Source organism: Rana temporaria, chromosome 1 (assembly GCF_905171775.1).
Source record: "Rana temporaria chromosome 1, aRanTem1.1, whole genome shotgun sequence".
In the NCBI taxonomy this organism is placed as follows: domain Eukaryota; kingdom Metazoa; phylum Chordata; class Amphibia; order Anura; family Ranidae; genus Rana; species Rana temporaria.
The window spans coordinates 600322721-600343485 of NC_053489.1; the positions used below are offsets into that span (position 1 = coordinate 600322721).

Here is a 20765-nt window from a genome sequence, read left to right on the forward strand (position 1 = left end):
TCAGGGTGGGACCACAGCTTGGAGGACCTTCCGACCGAAAGCCAGGTCTTGCTGTGACAACAATTCTACACGGTAGTGTTTCAGGAAGGTGTGATGACTTGACCAGGTAGCCGCACTACGGATCTGGTCCCAGGAGGCACCTGCTCTCTCCGCCCAAGATGTCGCCAGAGATCTGGTTGAATGAGCTTTGATATTAAGTGGAGATGGTTCTCCTGCACACTGATAAGCCTCTGCAATAGCTTCTCTAATCCATTTTGAGACTGATGGCCTTGAGGCCTGTAATCCCTTCCTGACTCCACCATAAAGGATTAGGAGATGGTTAGATTTCCTGAAACTTTTAGTTCTCTCTAAATATATAAGAAGACATCTTCTTACGTCCAAACAGTGAAACTTAAACTCCTTCTCGTTCTTTGGTTCTGAACAAAAGGACGGCAATATCATTTCTTGCGTCCTGTTGAGTAAGGATGCTACTTTGGGTAGGTATAAGGGATCTGCCCTAAGAGTGACCCTGTCTGGTTGCACCCTAAGAAAGGGCTCTTTCATGGACAGAGCTTGCAGATCTCCCACCCTCCTGGCTGTAGTAATAGCCAACAAAAAAGCTAATTTTAACGTAAGGAACCTAAGGGAAACTTTCTCTAAAGGTTCAAAAGGGGGCATAGATAATGACTCTAATACCCTAGTAAGGTCCCATGGTGGACAGAAGCTTTTAAGGACGGGGGACATTCTTTCCCTAGCTAGTAAGAACCTCTTAACTAGGTCGTCCTTCGCTAATCTTTTATCCAGGTACACAGAGAGGGCAGCTACCTGTACTCGCAGGGTGCTAACCTTAAGCCCAGCGTCTGCTCCATCCTGGAGAAAATCCAGGATAACCGGAACCGACTGGGAAGACTTTTGTCTTTTTCTACTCCAGGTCTGGAAAGTTTTCCATATCTTTAAGTAGATCTTTCTGGTGACCGGCTTTCTACTTGTAAGGAGAGTATCAATCACCTTTTCTGAACAACCTTTTTGTTTCAGAATCTGGCGCTCACTAACCAGGCTGTTAGCTGAAAGAACTCTGGTCTCGGGTGAAACACTGGACCTTGTCTGAGAAGATCTGTCCTGGCTGGGAGTCTCAGAGGCTCTGCTACTGACATGAACCTCAGATTCGCAAACCATGTCCTCCTTGGCCACCATGGGGCAATAAGGAGGACCTGACCGGGGGACTTGCTGACTTTCTGGAGTACCCGCGGAATTAGCGCCAGGGGTGGGAAGGTGTAGGCCATTCTGAAGTGCCAGTTCTGGGACAGCGCGTCCAGGCCCTCGGAATCCCGTTCTACCGAGGCTGAGAAGTACCTGTTCACTTTCCTGTTCTTCCAGTTCGCCAAACTGAAGAACTAGGGCCTGAAAGACCTCGGGACTCAATTCCCATTCCCCCTGTCTTAATTGTTGGCGACTGAGGAAGTCCGCTTCTATGTTGTCTGTCCCCTTTATATGTATGGCTGAGATGGAGGTGACATTTTTCTCTGCCCAACCCAGAATTTCCATGGTTAGTTCCAATAGGGGACCGGATCTGGTACCGCCTTGGTGATTCAGGTAGGCCACTACTGTAGCGTTGTCTGAGCTCACCTGGACCTCCCTGTCTGTGACATCTTGTTGGAAGGCCCTCAGGGCTTCTCCTACTGCTCTGAGCTCCCTGGTATTGGAAGATTGATGAGCCAGGAGGTAGCACCATCTTCCTTGGGCTTTTTTCCCCCCCATGTGGGCACCCCACCCCCATGTGCTGGCATCCGTAGTCAATTTTACCGGATCCCATTGTGCCCAAGGTCGACCTTCCCTTAGGTTTTGGTGACTGGTCCACCACTCTAGGGATGACAGGACCTGAGGGGTGAGTAAAATCTCCTGATCCAGGGATTCCTTCTTCTTGTCCCAAGAGGACAGAAAGAAAAAATGGAGCATCCTTGCATGTAATTGGGACCAGACTACTGCTGGTATGGATGCCGACATTAAGCCTAGGACTCTCATAACTGACCTCCTGGGAAGTCTGGGGAATCTCACCAGATTCTCTGCTGCTGAAGCTAATTTTTTTATTTTGTCTTCTGGCAGGAAGAGCGTCTGAAGCCTGGAGTCTATAGTGTAGCCCAGAATTTTTTTTACCTGCTCTGGTATGAGGGAGGATTTCTCTAAATTGATAATCCAGCCTAGGCTTTCTAAAAACTCCATCACCCTGTTGGTATCCCTCTGAACCTGTGACTCTGTCTGACCGGAGATCAGTAGATCGTCCAGGTATGGTATAAGGCATATCCCTTGAAGATGTAGGAAGGCTACTGCCTCTGCCAGTATCTTTGTAAAGATTCTGGGGCTGGAGGTTAGGCCGAAGGGTAGCGCCCTGAACTGCCAATGAAAGATTTCCTCCCCTACCACCACCGCAAACCTCAAAAAGGCCTGATGGTCCACGTGAATTGGCACGTGCAAATAGGCGTCTTTCAGGTCTATGGTTGTCATGTAGGTTTCCTTCATGAGGTTCTTTCTTACTGAGTAAATACTCTCCATGGAAAACTTCTTCTGTTCTAAAAATCCGTTTAGTTTTTTCAGGTTTACTATCAGGCGGAATTTTCCTGATGGTTTCCGAACCAAAAACACGTGGGAATAGAACCCCCGGTATTGCTGTTCCACTGGCACTGGTGTTATTACTAGTTGCTCTGCCAATTCCTGAACCCCCTCCAAGAGGGCCCTTCTTTTTAGGGTATCCTTGGGGAGCTGCGTGAGGGTGATCATAGGGGGGGGAAAGGTGACAAATTCCAGGCGGAACCCATCCCTTATAAGCTTGTGTATGTAGGGACTGTCTGAAATATTTTCCCACTGTTGTACAAACTGGGACAGCCTCCCCCCTACCTTGACCTTGGCGTCACTTGGTCTGTTTAGCCTCAGCCTTGGCGGAGGGAAAGAGCAAGTTATTCTTTTTGTTCCCTTTTCCATAAAACCAGCGCCTATTGGGTTCTCTTTTATACTTCTGCTTGTTCTGCCCCTGGGGGCCTCGAAAAGTCTTCTTAAACCCATCTTTCTTAGGTTTCACAGGGAATTTCTTTCCCTTTTCTGAAGACCTAGCTAGGACATCATCCAATCCTTGGCCAAACAGAAGTGAACCCTGGAAAGGGAGTCCACACAGTTTTCCCTTTGATGTGACATCCCCATCCCAGGCCTTAACCCAGATAGCTCGCCTGGACGAGTTAATCAAGGCCGCTGTTTTGGCTGAAGCTTTAGCAGTTTCCAAAGCGGCATCTGCCAAGTATGCGACAGCTTTTCCTATCAAAGATAGAGACCCCAAGATTTCCTCTGACTCTGTAAACTGGCCGAGGTGTTCTGCCAGTTTCTCTACCCATAGGTCTGCATTCCTGGCTACACAGGTCGCAGCTAATGCTGGGGCCATAGAAGCTGTGTTAGCCTCCCATGCTTTTCTTAGGAGTGATTCGGCCCTACGATCCATTAGATCTTTAATACTGCCAGCATCTTCAAATGAGAGGTCTGACTGTTTAGTGACCTGAGACAGGGCCGCATCCAGTTTTGGAAGTTTAAAGAAAGCTTCCCCAACTGATTGGGTGAACGGGTACTTCCGTTTCCAGGTTTTCTGAGTGGTCAGTCTCCTTTCTGGATATTTCCATTCTTGTAGGATTATTTCTTTTAGAGATTGGTGGAGAGGGAAGACTCTATCCTGCGTTTCACTGAGCCCCCTATACACCTTATCCTGTGCAGAGGTCGTTTTAGGAACCTCTGGAATCTCTTCAGTGGCATAGATTGCCTGAAGGAGACTGTCCACATCCTCTGCTGAGAAGAGGAATCTTTTCAATTTTCCTTCTTCCTGAGACATGACTGAGTCTCTATCCTCCTCACCCTCTGAGCTATGTCTAGTGACCTGGCTCATGACCTCACTTTCCTCTTCCTCCTGATCATGAGAAAAGACCTGGGAGGATAGGAAAGGGGTACTGGGTCCTGCAACTAGCCTTCCCTGAGAAATCAAAGTCTCTCTAGGGACCGGTTCCTCTGTGCTAGGGCCTGTGGCTGCTTGTGTAGCCGTCTCCCTGAAAGCTCTAACCGTGGTCAACATTTCAGACTGCATTGACAAGAGAAAATCTTTCATCATGGCAGCTGCCTCCTTCCCAGCCAACTGGTTAATACACTTGTGGCAGAAGGGTTTGGTATAGGATTTTGGGAGTTTATCTTTACAGTTTCCACATTTTTTAGAGGAACTACCACTAGCAGATGCTGAGGATTGAGCAGAGGCCCCCTGGGTTTCACCGGGAGATTCTGTTAGAGAGGGAACATAATAAAAACAACCATGTTATTTCTTCCCACTTCAGAGCTGCAGGCTGTACTAGGGAGAAAAGAGAGAGAGAACGAGGAAGGCAGCCGTTACCAGCCGCATCCTGCGACTCAGGAACTCTCACTCTCCCCTTTTCTCCCTTTCCAGGAGGGACTGTACTCACCGACCCCCGATCTGGATTTGGTAGCCGCAGCGCTAGTCTTCCCTTCCTCTTCCATCATGAGGAGGTTGACTGGGTCCTTGGCTTGCCGGTACCTGTTGCAGGGTTTATCCGCCGCCGACCCCACCGCTCCACGCTGCCCTCCACGCCGAAGCGTCACGTCCGGGTTGCCGTGTAGGGAACGCCCACTCTCCGGTGACGCGCTTCCTGTACCTCCGAACGAGGTCTGGAGCGCAATGCTCCTCTGCAAACCCCCCCAGGAAGAAGAGATTAGCAGCGTGGCGGATTTTTGTGCAGAGGGACGATGGCTTTTTCACCACAGCTCAGAGCGTCCATGCCTATCTTTGTGGCGACCTGTGAGCGACCGAAGCCAACAGGTCAGTTCAGCTCTCCCCGGCCTCCCTGAACCTGCCTCAACAGGGGTACCCTTCGACCTCACCGTCTCCAGGTAATATAAAACAACAAACGTGCCGCTGTGTTCGGGAGAAACACAATCAAAATACTGAGGAGCAAGGGGAGGGGTGGGAACTTATAACAAACTTGTCAATTGATTGTGTTTCCTGTGGGAGGAGCCCTTATCTCTCTGGTGTGCCGTCCTGGAAGGCGTAGGAGAAATTGCTGTTCAGATGCTCTCCATCCAATCTGACCAAATTTTAGCTATTTTGCAAAGAAGAACGGTCAAAAATTTCACTCTCTGGATGTGCAAAGCTGGTAGACATCCCCAAAAAGACTTGCAGTGGTAATTGCAGCAAAGGGTGTTTCTACAAAGTATTGACTCAAGGGGCGGAATACAAATGCACGCCACACTTTTCAGATATCTATTTGTAAAACAAATTTGGAAAACCATTTATCATTTTCGTTCCACTTCTATCACATAAAATACATTTACATTTTGGTTGTAACATAATCAAATTTGAAAAACTTCATAGGGTATGAATACTTTTTCAAGGCACTGTGTGTGTGTATGTATGTGTGTATATATATATATATATATATATATATATATATATATATATATATATATATCTCTATATATAGATAAAGATATAAATACACACTTTTACAGGGGGCATCTTGGCCAGGACCCTGGTGTATAAACTTTGTATCGGGAAAGAAGTAAACTGTGACCTCCCACTGACACTGTAGCTGCAAGCTGTAGCTTTGTACTGCACGTGGAATGTATTAGGGATAACTTCTTACATAAAGGAGAAGGAAGACTTATTTTCACTATGACTTACCAGTTCCGGGATATCTTTAATTTTTAGTGGGACCTGAATAAGGCCCAGTTGAGCCCTAAAACTTGTCTGGTCAGTATCATAGTTAGGATTACGAAGATTAATAAGCACCTACAAAGGGAAATGTAAAGAAAATTATCGAACTGGGAAGATGGACATTCCAATGTAAAATATATTATGAGCAATTACTGAGAAACTGTATAACAATACAGAAGCCTTAAAGGGGTTGTAAAAATGTGTTTTTTATTTTCTAAATAGGTTCCTTTAAGCTAGTGCATTGTTGGTTCACTTACCCTTTCCTTCGATTTCCCTTCTAAATGTTTTTCCTTTCTTTGTCCGAATTTCTCACCTCCTGTTTCTCCTCAGTAAACTTCACACCACCATCCAAGCGGTGTTTAGTCAGCCAGAACAGCTTACTGAGGAGGAACAGGAAGTGAGAAATTCAGACAAAAAAAAACATTTAGAAGGGAAATTGAAGGAAAAGGTAAGTGAACCAACAATGCACTAGCCTAAAGGAACCTATTTATAAAATAAAAAACAAATCTTTACAACCCCTTTAAAATACACTTCCCCTTGCCCCCCACCTGCCCGTCACCACTTCTCCTGTTGCACATGGGCATGGGGAAGCAAATGACACTTTGTCCTTCGACAGGACTAGCAGATTATCGCTAGGCCTAAGCATTGTCACATGACTTAGGAAGTGATGTCACCGCTGACAGCACTGATTTCAAAATCAGAGAGGAGTGGAGTGGGTATGCAAGAATGGTAAGCATGAGGCTCCATTCACACCTAGGCGTTTTTACGACCGACGCTATTGCAGCCTGAAATACGCTGGAGGGGTGATTTAACATTGTCGGCTATGGAGATGGTTCACATCTCCACGCCGAAACGCTGTACGCCTGAAGCTCAAAACAAGTCCCGGCCCCTTTTTTTCAGGCGGCTTCGGCGTTCGGCATAGCTGACAATGTTTAGTCACCCCTCCGGCGTATTTTAGGCTAAAAAACGCAGCGTTTTGTCGCGGCAATTCGCGGGACAAAACCTGGCAATTTGTCGTGGCAAATTGTGGTACAATACGCCACGTTCAGGTGTGAATGCAGCATAAAGGAGTTGGAAGGGGCCCATTTCAGAGGCACAGTCACCACCTGCATGGGACAGAAGAAATTGTTTATTTCTAATCAGGTGATATATTCAAATCCAGAGTCTTTGTGATTTTGGGCAGGAACACAATATGCAGAACACAGTACCTATCTCCAAACATTCACAAAAATATGTTGGGTTATATAGGGGAGTATATATTTTGCCAACATGGAAGTTGTGAGGTACCAGCAGCATTGAGTTTTCAAAGGATATTATAGTGGTAGAGCTTTGAGAGGTATTTGCCTAAATATCTACTCCTCCAGGTAATGCTCACACTTTACATTTTTGCTATGGTTTTTACATACCTCAAGAAAGTCCTTGGGTGCATACACAGGTCTAAAAAGGGATAAGTCTGAAAACAAAACAAAACATTTTTGAATTAGACAGCGGATAAAAAAGTAAATGCCAATAAGCATATTTCATAAGCTCATGCAAGACTTCAGTTCTATGTAATCTACTGTACATAAAAACCTCTTTATCAACTGAGATAAATGCATTACAATGGCTAACTTTCTTGGTATATTATTTATTTGTGTGACTATGACCCTCCAAAAGCTGTCCAAAGTTAAAAGCTACTCTTTTGCTAATGAAGGCTGCTGATCCAGACTTGCTGTACAGTCCCACCACCAACCTGCCTTGATGCTGCCCCATAATGATGAGATCATGACGCCAATACAGTTTTCAGGCTAATACACAGCAAATAAGTACATGTCACTAGGCAGCAACGTAGACGCCTAAAGAAGGACCCTGGCACTTTGCTGTGAGGGTGAGAGAAGACTCAGGACCCATCTCATCACTTGACCACCAACTTTAGAGAGTATTTTGGGATTTAAAATTAGGTTGTATTTTTAATTTATGCACCAAGTAGCTAGAAGTGTTTGGAAACTTCACTGGCTGGACTTCAGCTTTGACTAAATTAACTTTGTTTTGTCTTCTTTCACTAGGCACATATTATCACCGATATCAAACCTGGTCCCATTACAGACTATGATTAATGTCCCAACCACAGTCACAAAACCACTTACCGTATATACTCGAGTATAAGCTGACCCGAATATAAGCCGGGGGACCTAATTTTACCACAAAAAAAAAAAATGGGAAAACTTATTGACTCGAGTATAAGCCTGGGGTGTCCATCTGCATGCCTCACTGTGCCTCACTGTGTCCATGCCTCACTGTGCCCATGCCTCACTGTGCCCATGACTAGACTTGCGTTTAACATGGGAGTATATGGAAGGAGTGCCCGGTCCCCAAAATCTGGGAGATCAGGCGCAAAAAGGTGACTCGGGTATAAGGGGGGCATTTTCAGCACCAAAAAAATGTGCTGAAAAAAACTCGACTTATACTCGAGTATATACGGTACTTCAATGAATGAATGAAAACTTATATAGCGCAGCACATGCGAACTTAATCGCCTCTGGGCGCTTGTTGTTCCTGTCTCCTTTGGTATCAAAAGAGATGAGTCTTGATCTTTCTCCTGAACGCCAAGTGGTTCTCCTCCAACCGAATGCTGGTTGGTAAAGCGTTCCATAGTCTAGGACCCTGGACCGCGAATCTCCTTTCTCCTTTGGACTTGTAGTTGGCTTTCGGTATCTGGAGGAGATTTTGATTGGTGGATCGCAGAACGCAATTGGGATTATGAGCTTTTATTTTTTCGCATAGATAATGGGAAGCATTCCCATAGATACATCTATGCGTTAGACAGAGTGCTTTAAAAGTGATTTTAAAGGCATTAGGGCCTCTTTAAACAGAGGATGCATTAGAGGCAAATATAAAATAGACCTTTACCTGGTTCATCTGTTCCCATTTCATTCCATTTATTGAGTAACTCTTTTTGCTCTTCAGCTGGCCTCTGAAAAAAAAAAGAAGCCATTAATGCGTCTCCCAAGAAAGTCAATTCATTGTAAAAATGTACTAGATACATTCACACAATAGAGATAAAGACAGGGGTCTTTCCACCGTCATTATTTGTTCCCTGATGTACCTCTCAGGCAGGTTGTCAACACACCGATAGAAGATAATGAATTTTATAAATGGAAATTCACGGCTGGTAAACAGATGTAAAAGATTCCACAGGGCATTACAACAACCTGATCAAGTAGGATTAACTGCAGTGGTATATGCTAGTATTTATTGCAGGTATACAGACACATGCTTGAAACATACTGAAAGGTGAAACAATTTACCCTAACAACATGTTTCCAGATTGTGTGAGAAAACTAAAGCACCCAGCGGAAATCCAATACTGTGTATTAGCACTTGCATATAAACTCCGCAGAGAACCCAGTACCCCAGTGCTGCAAAGTAAGAGTGCTAACCACTTAGGAACTTTGGGGCAAATCCACAAAGCAGATGCGCCGACTTAACTCGAGATTTCTAATTTTACTCCGTGCGTATCTTTGCGCCCGATCCTCAAAACGAAAAATCCGGTTTTTACGTCCTACTTAAAATAATTACTCTGGCGCATCCTCTGACGCAAATTACGCTAGTCACGCCGCTTTATTTGATAGGCAAAGATGCAAATGAGGGAGATAGGGCGATCCTCAAAATTAAGTGTGTGCGCCGTAGATTACGCCCTGTGCGCCGTAGATAACGCCCTGTGCGCACCTGTTAGTTTTCTGGAGCAAAATTAGACTTTATAAAAGCAGCCCTAATTTTACACCAGCCCTGTAAAGGTCTGTTGAAGCAACACGATTTCGGAAGAGCTGCCAACACTTCATTGTGACTGCCAAAATGCCTGGGCCATCAATGATAATAACGGCACTCGCCACTTTACAGGCGCAGAGAAGGAGGAGGGCACAGAGGAGGAGGAGGAGGGCACAGGAGAGGATCTACCGGCCACGCCAAGATCTCTTTGGCATGACTGCGTCTGAGGTCATTGGCCACTTCAGATTAAACCAGGAAGCCATCCTGGACTTAACCAGGATCCTGCAGGATGATCTGAACACCCCAACCCAACGATCCCATGCCCTGCCAGCTCACATTAAAGTTATGGCCACCCTGCATTTTCTGGCCACTGGGTCTTTTCAGAGAACATGTGGAGGTCTGGCTGGGATGGTACAGTCCTCGATGAGCAGGTGTGTGCACCAGGTTGTCCCTGCAATACTGAGACGCATGGGCAGTCAATTTGAAAAGCCCACCCAGGAGGACCAGCGAATGAAGAGCATGGCTGATTTCTATCAGATTGCACGATTCCCACGGACCATCGGGGCCATTGACTGTACCCATGTGGCACTACAGCCCCCCCATGATACAGAGCACCTGTTCAGGAATCGAAAAAACTGGCATTCAATCAATGTCCAGGTAATCGTGGATGCCCATGGCCTCATCTGGCATGTCTGTGCCAAATTTCCAGGTTCGTGCCATGACAGCTACATCTTTAGGCAGACCAACATAGCACGTGAATTGGAGCAGAACGTGTATGGAGACAGCTGGCTGGTTGGTGAGTGACATGTGTGTCAGGTATGTCCCCCCCCATGATGCAGACATCACATGGGGCACATGCATGACTAATATCCTCCTGTCTTTTGCCTTCCAGGTGACTCTGGATATGCCCTGGGCCCTCACATGATGACCCCATTCCGGAACCCCCAAACCCCAGGAGAGCAACGCTACAACGAGGCTCATATTCGCACCCGGGCAGTAGTGGAGCGTACTTTTGGCCTGCTGAAGTCCCGCTTCAGATGCCTGGACAAGACAGGGGGTACACTGCTGTATTCCCCAGACTTTGTGTGCCAAATAATAGGGGCTTGTTGCATTCTTCATAACTTTGCAACGAGAAGGGGACTGGAGATTAACTTGCGTGCTGACCTGACCCCCCACCCAGGCAATCCCCCCCTAGCCCACTCTACCCGGTCTACTGAGGGCACAGTAGCCAGGAGAAGCCTGGCAGAAGGCATATTTTCTCAGTAAATGGCCAGAAAAAATGTCACAATGTTTTTTTTTTTTTCCCGATGCAAACGCACATGAATTATGTGACAATGTTATTATTTGTTTTCACTGCAAACGCACATGAATTATGTGACAATGAGAATGTTGCTTTGCACAGTAAACGCACATGTTTAATGACACATTGAGAATGTTTTTGTCTCTGGAAACGCACATGATTTATGTCACAATGAGAATGCATGAATGCACACCACTGTGGTCCCTAGCACAAACACATCACATGCACATCGAATTGGATTAGATCCAAGTACCCCCCCCCCCCTTTGGTACTTGGGAGCAGTAACGCCCCGCCACGGCTCCAATTATGTCACTGTGCATTCATACACCATTCAGGAACCTAGGATGACTTTTCCCTGGTCCTGGGGATCCCTTCTCCACCAAAACTGAGGGGGACACCCTTATTTTGTCAGGAATGCCACCCCCCCACATTCACACATCATTCACACACATAAACCAAATCATAAGTACAGTATAATAACCAAAAGTTTTAAATCAAAAAATCAAAAAAAAAAAGTACCCCTGGTATTTAAGTCCGGCGGCGAGTGCTCCGTCTAGGCTGCCCACGGGCAGGGGCACGGGCACGGGCACGGGCACGGGCACGGCCACCTGGAGGATCTTCACGGGGGGTGGGAGCAGGGGAGGGAGTATCTTCATTGGGGGGGGGAGCAGGGGAGGGAGTATCTTCATTGGGGGGGGAACAGGGGAGGGAGGAGCCTCCCCTGGTGTCTGACCTCCGGCTGGCCTGCCCTCCAAGGCCACTGCTATCCTGGTCAGGCAGGCAGTGATGGCAGCCGTATTGGCCTGGCCAGCCCGGGTGTTCTTCAGCACAGCCCGGGTGTTGTCCTGCACAGCCCGGGTGAGGGCAGTCACCTCCTGGCCCACGCCTGTTGTGGCGGTATGCAGGGACCACAAACAGGTGATGACACCCAATGAATTGGTGGCCACATCACTGAGTGACTCCCTCATTACATCCAGGCTGTGCTCCATCTTGGCCATAGTTTTTTTGATGTCACCCAGACTGCGGGTCTGCTTGGCATTGTCCCTCAGCAGACTGGCCGGCATATGCTCAGACCCCACCCTGGTGTCCTGGGTCGCCATCCTGCCTGCCCCTGAGGCTTGTGGCCAGGTAGGAGGGGATAGAGTGACCCTTGTGGGTTGCGGCATGTTGTGGGAGGAGTGGGAGGGGCTACCCCTGATGGTGGCCTGACTGGTGCCAGCCTCTGGGGGATCCTCTGGGGTAGCCTCAAGGGGAGCCTCAAGGGGAGCCTCTGGGGTAGCCTCAAGGGGAGCCTCAAGGGGAGCCTCTGGGGTAGCCTCAAGGGGAGCCTCAAGGCTAGCCTCAAGGGTATCATCAAAGGTCATCAGATCTGTGGCAATAATGATTTCCCGGCCAATCTGGAGATCTTCTTCCTCCTCCCCCTCATCCTCCTCCCCCTCATCCTCCTCCCCCTCAGCCTCCTCATGAGGGGAGGTTTGGCCACTCCCCTCCCCTGGGGACTCCTCAGCAGCCTCCTGTCTTTGGGGTGGTGCAGCAGCCTGGCCTGATGGCCCAGCAATCTCCTGGTCATCTGTGGAAGACACCAAACAATCACAGGTTTGAGGATCCACACACTTGCCACATGTTCCCTTCCCCCACCCACACATGCTAATCACCAAAAAAACAAAAAAAAAACCTTACCTGGCCTCACAGGAACATCAGACTGATAACCAGGCAGGCCCACCACCTGCTCTGGCTCGAAACACCGGGCCACTGCCCATTCCTCCTCAGTCAGCCGGATGGGGCATGGTCCCCCTCCTCCAGTGCCCCTCCTATGCGCAGTGAGCTTGGCCACCTTATTGCGGACCACGCTCCTCAGATCATTGATCTTTTTCTTAATGCCAGTGGGGGTCCTCGTCTCCCCTCCCCCCGCCGCATTTATGTGATCTGTGATTTTGGCATATATCCTCTTCCTTTGGGCCGGGGAGGTGTTCCGGCTATCAGGCCCATGTAGATATCTTCCATATTGTATGACATACCTGGCTAGGATTTGCTTTTCAACATGTGAAAAATTCAGCTTCCTGCGTTTGGGGGCCATCACAGACACCACCCAGCAACAAGAAGCCAAACAGGACAAACACACAAAAATACACACACAAGCAGACAGCTACTACAAAGTCAAATACAAACACACAAAAACCAAACACAAAATCCAAACAGAACAAAAAAAAATTACCAAAAACAATCAAACAAAAATTACACTTATCACAAACAAACAACAACTACTATCTACTACTCCTCCAACACTTCTCTATCAAACACAACTTACCAACAAACACTGACAAACTAAGAGCAGAAGCAAATTGCTCATGGAAGGGAACACAGGGAAATACTTTTGCAAATGAAGTGTGTTTGACTGGAGCTAGTTAAGCACAGTGCGATCCTCAAACTAAGTACACTTGGCCTTTTACCTATCTCACTGATTGCGCCAAGCAAAGTTCTGCACATGCGCAGTGAGCAGCAGATTCGTGCGCGCATGCGCAGTACGGCCGGACCTTCATTTGCATGGGGTCACGGCTCATTACAATGAAGCACGCCCACTTCCTTCCCACTTGCCATAACCCCGCCTTACGCCTCTGTATTTACGTTACGGCAGGCGCACTTTTGGGCGCAAATGCGCTGTGGATACGGCAATTACGACACCAACTTAGGGCGCCGTAACTTAAATGACATAAGTTAGTAAAAACTTATTTTGCGCCGCTGGCTGTGGATTTGGCCCTTTGCTACCCAGATGGTTAAAATATCCACTAGACTAACATAAACTAACAGATATGTGCAGTAACCTGTAGTAACCATTAAAACTCATCTGCAATCGGGCTATAGTAAATTAAAATCTGACCAATTGCTATAGTTTCCTCTAAACTGCACATCAGCCTTACTCTTTGTAATGCCTTAAATGACTTACCATGAATGCCCAGTTTTCTTAAAATGTGATAATAGGATGAATGGGCATTTCTATCATTTATAATGCAGGTGTGAAGTGGGGAGCAGTGTTTTACACTCATAAAAAAAAAAAGCTTGCAACCATAATTTTGGTGCTTTTTTCTAAATGGCATTTTATTACAGCAAAAGTCACCTATCCTTTATATAAATCCTATATTGCCCAGTGACTATCTGAGAAATAATGGATATTTGAAGGAAGAAAAAAAAAATACAGAAAAAGGGCAAAAGATAAAATGTTTAATTTAATACAAGATATGTAAGAAGGCTGGCCGCAGGCCAGCCTGTATTTGTGGGAGGAGTCTGAGGCTATTTAAGACTCCCTTCCGGTCAGGGCTGGGTCGCGGTAGATTTCTGGGTTACACGTCACGTCCGGCAGAGGGTGTCAGCAGCACCAGCGTCAGGTTTCCTTTCCATCCTCGTGGCAGGAGGGAGCCGCCCGCACGGGGGAGGGGCGTCCATCCGCCCGCTTATTGTTTTCGGGGCTTCATTTAGCATGGGGGGGGGGCGCCTGCTCGGGGGTTCATCCGCCCGCTCATTGACCGGGGCTCCTCTGGCATGGGGATCTGCCCGCCCAGGAGAGGGGATTCATCCGCCCACTATTTGCGGGGCACCATCTGGCTATTGCAGGAGGAGCTGCGCACCCGCTCCTTCCAGGGATCGCGTGGGGTGGGGGGGTGGCGTCCGCCCGCTGTATGGCTCCTCTGGTGTGAAGCGAGCTACTCATTCTCCCGGTGTTAACACCGGGGGAAGGGGGAATTTCTGCCCGCTGCATTGCTCCCTTCAGCAGGGAGCCGCCTGCCGCTTCTCCAGGTTCACGCCGGGGGAGGGGTCCTCTGCCTGCTGTTTCACTCCCTCCAGCATGGAGGGAGCCGCCCGCCGCTTCCTCCGGTGTTTACGCTGGGGGGAGAGGGGGGACCTCCGCCCGCTGTTTCACTCCCTCCAGCATGGAGGGAGCCGCTCGCAGCTTCCTCCGGTGTTCACGCCGGGGGAGGGGTCCTCTGCCTACTCCAGCATGGAGGGAGCCGCCCGCCGTTGCTCCCCTGGTCCATGCTGGTGCTCAGGGGGGGGGGGGGGGATGTAGAATCTGATGCTGCCAGCTCTGGCCATACAGCAGTCCATTTTTAGGTATATTCCCTGCGATGCACGTTCCTTACTGTGTATTCCCTGCGATGCACGTTCCTTACTGTGTATTCCCTGCGATACACGTTCCTTACTGTATATTCCTTGCGATACACGTTCCTTACTGTATATTCCTTGCGATACACGTTCCTTACTGTATATTCCCTGCGATACACATTCCTTACTGTATATTCCCTGCGATACACATTCCTTACTGTATATTCCCTGCGATACACATTCCTTACTGTATATTCCCTGCGATACACATTCCTTACTGTATATTCCCTGCGATACACATTCCTTACTGTATATTCCCTGCGATACACATTCAGCTCCATTCTGTGTGCTTAGACTCCATACGTCACATCCAGCTCGGTAGTTACTACTGTCAATGTGTCATGCTTCTCCCCCCTGTCTCAGGTTTTCCATCACGGTTACGTTTCCCATGCGACTACGTTTCCCATGTGACTACGTTTCCCATGCGACTACGTTTCCCATGCGACTACGTTTCCCATGCGACTACGTTTCTCAGGCAGTCATGTTCGCAATGTTTAAATTTTCATGCCATTCTTTTCCCATGCGACTACGTTTCTCATGCGACTATGTTTCTCATGCGACTGTTTCTCATGCGACTGTTTCTCATGCGACTGTTTCTCATGCGACTACGTTTCTCATGCGACTACGTTTCTCATGCGACTACGTTTCTCATGCGACTACGTTCTCATGCGACTTTGTGTCATGGTATTTTCGCATGCGGTTACGTTTCTCATGCGATCACGTTTCGCATGGTTTTGTGTCTCATGCGATTGGCGTCTCATGCGATTGGTGTCTCATGCGATTGGTGTCTCATGCGATTTGCGTCTCATGCGATTTGTCATACAGTTACGGTTCTCATGCGATCACGTTTCACATGGTTTTTTCTCATGCGATTTGTGTCTCATGCGATGTTGTCTCATGATTTAGTGTCTCATGCGATTTTGGCATGCGGTACGGTTCTCATGCGATCACGTTTCACATGGTATTTCTCATGCAAATTTGTGTCTCATGCGTTTTGTCATGCGATCGCTTTTCACATGGTAGTTTCTCATGCGATTTCGGTTCTCATGCGATTTCGGTTCTCATGCGATTTCGGTCTCATGCGATTACGTTTCATGGTAGTTGCTCATGCGTTACGGTTCCCATGCGATCACGGTTCTCACGGGGGGGGGGGTTTACGTTCACGTCTGCCATTACGTTTCTGTCCCTGGTTGCGGTTTTTGCGTTGCTGTCCCTGGTTTGGTCATTACGTTTCTGTCCCTGGTTTCATGACGTTTCTCATGCGATGGCGTTTCTCATGCGATGGCGTTTCTCATGCGATGGCGTTTCTCATGCGATGGCGTTTCTCATGACGTTTCTCATGCGATTACGTTTCACATACGATGACGTTTCTCATGCATTCACGTGGCTCATGGCATTTTCGCATACGTTACGGTTCGCATGGTAGTCAGTCATTTGGTGACGTGTCTCATGGTAGTCGCGCAGGCATTTACATTGCTAGTATCATGCGTTTCTGCCCCCAGGTTTGCTGTCATAGTGTTCGGGCCGCATGATTTCTGTTTCGATATTTGTCATTACATATCTGCCTCAGTGTTGCAGGCGCAGCGTTCTCTCATACCATTCATGCCCAGGTTTCTGCCAGATTTTGCCTCAGCGTTCCAGGCTGGGGTTTCTATCATACCATTCTGCCTCAGGTTTCTGCCAGATTTTGCCTCAGCGTTCCAGGCTGGGGTTTCTATCATACCATTCTGCCTCAGGTTTCTGACAGATTTTGCCTCAGCGTTCCAGGCTGGGGTTTCTATCATACCATTTTGCCTCAGGTTTCTGTCATTACGTTTGCCCCAGGTTTTTGCTGTCATAGCGTTTCTGCCCCAGGGTTTTGTTGTCATAGCGTTTCTGCCCCAGGGTTTCGGTCATAGGGTTTCGGTCATAGGGTTTCTGCCCCAGGGTTTCGGTCATAGGGTTTCTGCCCCAGGGTTTCGGTCATAGGGTTTCTGCCCTAGGGTTTAGGTCATAGGATTTTTCTGCCCCAGGGTTTCGGTCATAGGGTTTTCTGCCCCAGGGTTCGGTCATAGGGTTTTCTGACACAGGGTTTCTGACCCAGGTTTACTGTCATTGCGGTTCTACCCCCTGGTTTTCTGTCTTAGCATTTCTGCCATAGCTTTTCTGCCCACGCTTTCTGTCTTGGCACTGCGGCCCCCACGCTTTCTGTCTTGGCACTACAGCCACCCACGCTTTCTGTCTTGGCACTACAGCCACCCGTGCTTTCTGTCTTGGCACTACAGCCACCCGCGCTTTCTGTCTGGGCACGGCGGCCCCTACGTTTCTGTCTGGGCACTACGACCCCCACGTTTTGTCTTATTTCTGTCTGTAATTGCGTTTCTGTCTCAGCATTTCAGGCTCAGTGTGGCTCTCATACTAATTATGCCCCAGGTTTTTGTCTTTGTCCTATATTCATTTGGGTTCAGCGGGTCTCCCATACCATTTCTGCCCCAGGTTTGCTATAAGTTTTCAGTCTCACCATTACCGTTGCCCCCACGATTTCTGTCCCCCTCAATTTCTGTCATAGCATTTCTGCCCTCACGATTTCTGTTTTAGCATTGCTGCCCCACGATTCCTGTCTGTGTTTGTTTGTCTTGGTGTTGTCATCTCCGCGGTGACTATGTCTCATTGTACTTTGTCCACGTTGCATCTGGGTTGATTAGCTAGTGCTCACATCTCAGGATCTGTCACGTCTTCAGATTCTTACGGGCTGAGGTTTTCGTTTTTAATTGATTGTTGACCACAATTTCCTCGCCTGTATACCATACATCATACGTGCACGTTCATTCTTACACCTATACGATTACCCACCACCGTCCGTGGGTACACTAGCCTTGAGTGTTCAGTTAAATTGCCTGTCTCTGCGCGGCAGGTTACTCAGGCTCACATGCCAGTCACACTGGGTGGGGGTGTCATCGGGTTCATTTATGCGCAGCGGTCTTGATGTTCTGTTCATATATAGGTAGGCTCATAGGGTGTTGTTGCTTGTCTGTTTTCTGTCTTGTCTACGTTGTATCTGAGCATCACCAGTTCCTGCTTTTCTTCCATTTCTGCCGGTCATTTCATCATCCCTGTGGGTCTGGTCTATCAGTCCTTCTAGTTATGTCTGAGCCATGGGTGTTCCTTGTCGGAGGCGGTGGTGGAATCTCCCATCCCTGATTTTCTGACGTCCCTTCTATGGGTTCTTGCAGCCAAGTCTATCAGGTAGGAACGGGTTTCGTGTGTCGACATGGTCCATGTTAGGTTGGTGCTGCCGTAGCGCATGGGCTTCGTCCTTCTGCTCCGTCAACTTATTTATTAGGTATCCAGCACTTCAGGCTCCTGTCAGTTGTCAATTTTTGCAACTCACCCACTCATTTTCCACATCAAGTATGGGTAGCTCAGGGGTTGGGGGGTTCCTCACGAAGCTAAGTCGGGCTTCCGGTTGTAGTTCGTGGTTAAGTATGGTTGCAAGGGCTTCTCGGGCCAGTTCTGGTTCAGTTGCCCCCAAGTATCATTGACGCTTCAGGCTCTCGGCTGGGTCGTTGCAGGCAGCAGGCGTGAACCAGTCTTTCTCGGGGCATTGGTCGACTTCAGGGGCTGCTTCACGCGTTCGCCAGAGGCTTCCTTCTTTTCACAGGTCATGAGTCGGTAGCTTCTCCGGTCATAACGGTTACTTATCGGGTATGCTTACGGTTGCCATCCGGGCGCGTGCTGCTTTTCTTCTTGGTCGCTCATCTACCCCCTCTCCACCTAAATATGGGTCTTTTTGCCCTCTTTCAGGCGTACCTACGGCGGGCCAAATGGGCACAATCCAGGCCATTGGTTATTAGGGTTATCGCATCCCTTACTCGAAGACTTGAAGACTCTGACTACAAGTAAGAAGGCTGGCCGCAGGCCAGCCTGTATTTGTGGGAGGAGTCTGAGGCTATTTAAGACTCCCTTCCGGTCAGGGCTGGGTCGCGGTAGATTTCTGGGTCCCACCCACCCATTCCCTCAGCTTTCTCATATTCTCATTCTACTTTTTCTTATTCAGGGTATGCCCTCTTTCAGGCGTACCTACGGCGGGCCAAATGGGCACAATCCAGGCCATTGGTTATTAGGGTTATCGCATCCCTTACTCGAAGACTTGAAGACTCTGACTACAAACTTCTAATGTCTATACAAGCATACAGTGGGTAAAACAACTATTTGATCCTCTGCAGATTTTGTAAGTTTGCCCACCTACACATAAATTAAGGATCTATCATCTTTATCATAGGTGTATTTTAAATTATATTTCAGACAGGAGGCTTCGTATCTTGCATTAATCTTCCTTTTTAATGCTCATAGCAGAAACATAACATTTATTTCTTTAATAAAAAATGTAGAAAAATTTCTTCAAAACTACAATACCCAGCAGCCCCGGGGACCCCTCCCCCTAGGCCACAGTCTCTATATAAGGGGCTGTCTGGGTCTCCTCCTCCTCTTTCTTTCTGCTCATGGCAAGATAAGTACACCATTCTATTGTTTGTTATATTATTGTCATTTTTGTCTAATTATTATTGTCTTAAATATTGTATATATGGTTGTTTATCTTCTTTATACATTGGTGACAGGTTATTGTACCCTCTAGGACCGGGATATTGCGTTTTATCGCTATCCCGGTTCTATTTTCCTTTTCTGTCAAGCATATTGCGTTTCTCCTGTCATGGCCTGGCAGGCAACCTGTCCCCTCTGCAGCGTCTTCCCCCGCTCTCCCCCCCCGTACGCACCGCTTCGCGGGCTTTCTCTCTCTGCCTGAGGGCGCGGCTAGTGACAGGAGAGCCTACGTCACTCTGCAGCTCTCAGGCGACCTATCACAGCGCTCCCGGCCGTGATCTCGCGAGATTACGGCCGGGGACTTCCACGTGCAGTGCCCTCTCTCCTCCACTGTCGAGCAGACGGAGACAGAGGCACACTGCTGGCTGGCAATAGCGCTACCGTTTCCCCCCCCATCGGAAACGTTTTAAAGGCACAGGTACCGCTGTATTGTTCAGGGGAACATCTCTCCCCAAATACCTCAGGGACCGCTGCATAGCTTGGGGAACGTCTCTCCCCAACCCCCATTGCCACAGTATACTGCACGGCTGTGCTGTATACTATTACATCACTTTCCCTCCAATTGTTTTGGTACAGGTCTCCCTTGATTCCCAGTGACTGTACTACTGTACTGTACACTCATACCATATAAAAATAACTTAACCCTTGATTGATTGTCAGTGATTTATCCCTGACGATCTCTGAATTAAAAACCTAAAATAAATTGTACTTAAATAAATATAATAGCAAGGTTATCTGTCTGGAAATGGCAGCGGACGGTCACGCGTCTGGCTTTTCTGGACTGTCTGATGAGGTGGACCTAGATGTTTCACACCTGATATCCACGACCCAAATACAGGACTTGATTAACAAGTCCATCCAAGCAGCACTGGCTGCCAATACTGTAAATCAGGTCGTACCGTCCACCTCGGGATGCCACCCTACTAAGGGTAAAGCAACCCAGAAATTAAAGCACTTAACAGTGCACTTCGACTCCCCGGCAGGGGAAGATTATAATGTGCCCCAGGCAGGACCCGAACCGGTCTGCCGCACCCCGCATACAAATGACCAAACCCGACCCTTGAACCCCAAGGAGTTTAAAAGGGGGCAAAAATCCGCCAGGCGGATTAAACCGGACTCATTTGAAACGTCCGAAGACGAGTCCGAGGTATCTGACAGAGCCGAGACCTCTGACTCAGACCTAGAGGACGAGGATGATGCGGGGTTTACGGCGGAATGTCAGGACGCCAACACCGAGGTGCAACAAACGGC

At 48.1% G+C, this 20765-nt stretch overlaps 1 protein-coding gene across 1 annotated transcript in view; it reads right to left on the reverse strand.

The window, feature by feature from the left end:
- TBC1D19 (TBC1 domain family member 19) overlaps positions 1-20765 on the reverse strand; it is a 217393-nt gene that overhangs the window by 136898 nt on the left and 59730 nt on the right. The window contains exons 6-8 of the mRNA XM_040335157.1: positions 8618-8681; positions 7135-7181; positions 5696-5803 (exon numbers count right to left, since the gene is read on the reverse strand). Coding sequence (XP_040191091.1) covers positions 5696-5803; positions 7135-7181; positions 8618-8681 — 219 coding nt within the window. The remainder of the gene's footprint in view (positions 1-5695; positions 5804-7134; positions 7182-8617; positions 8682-20765) is intronic.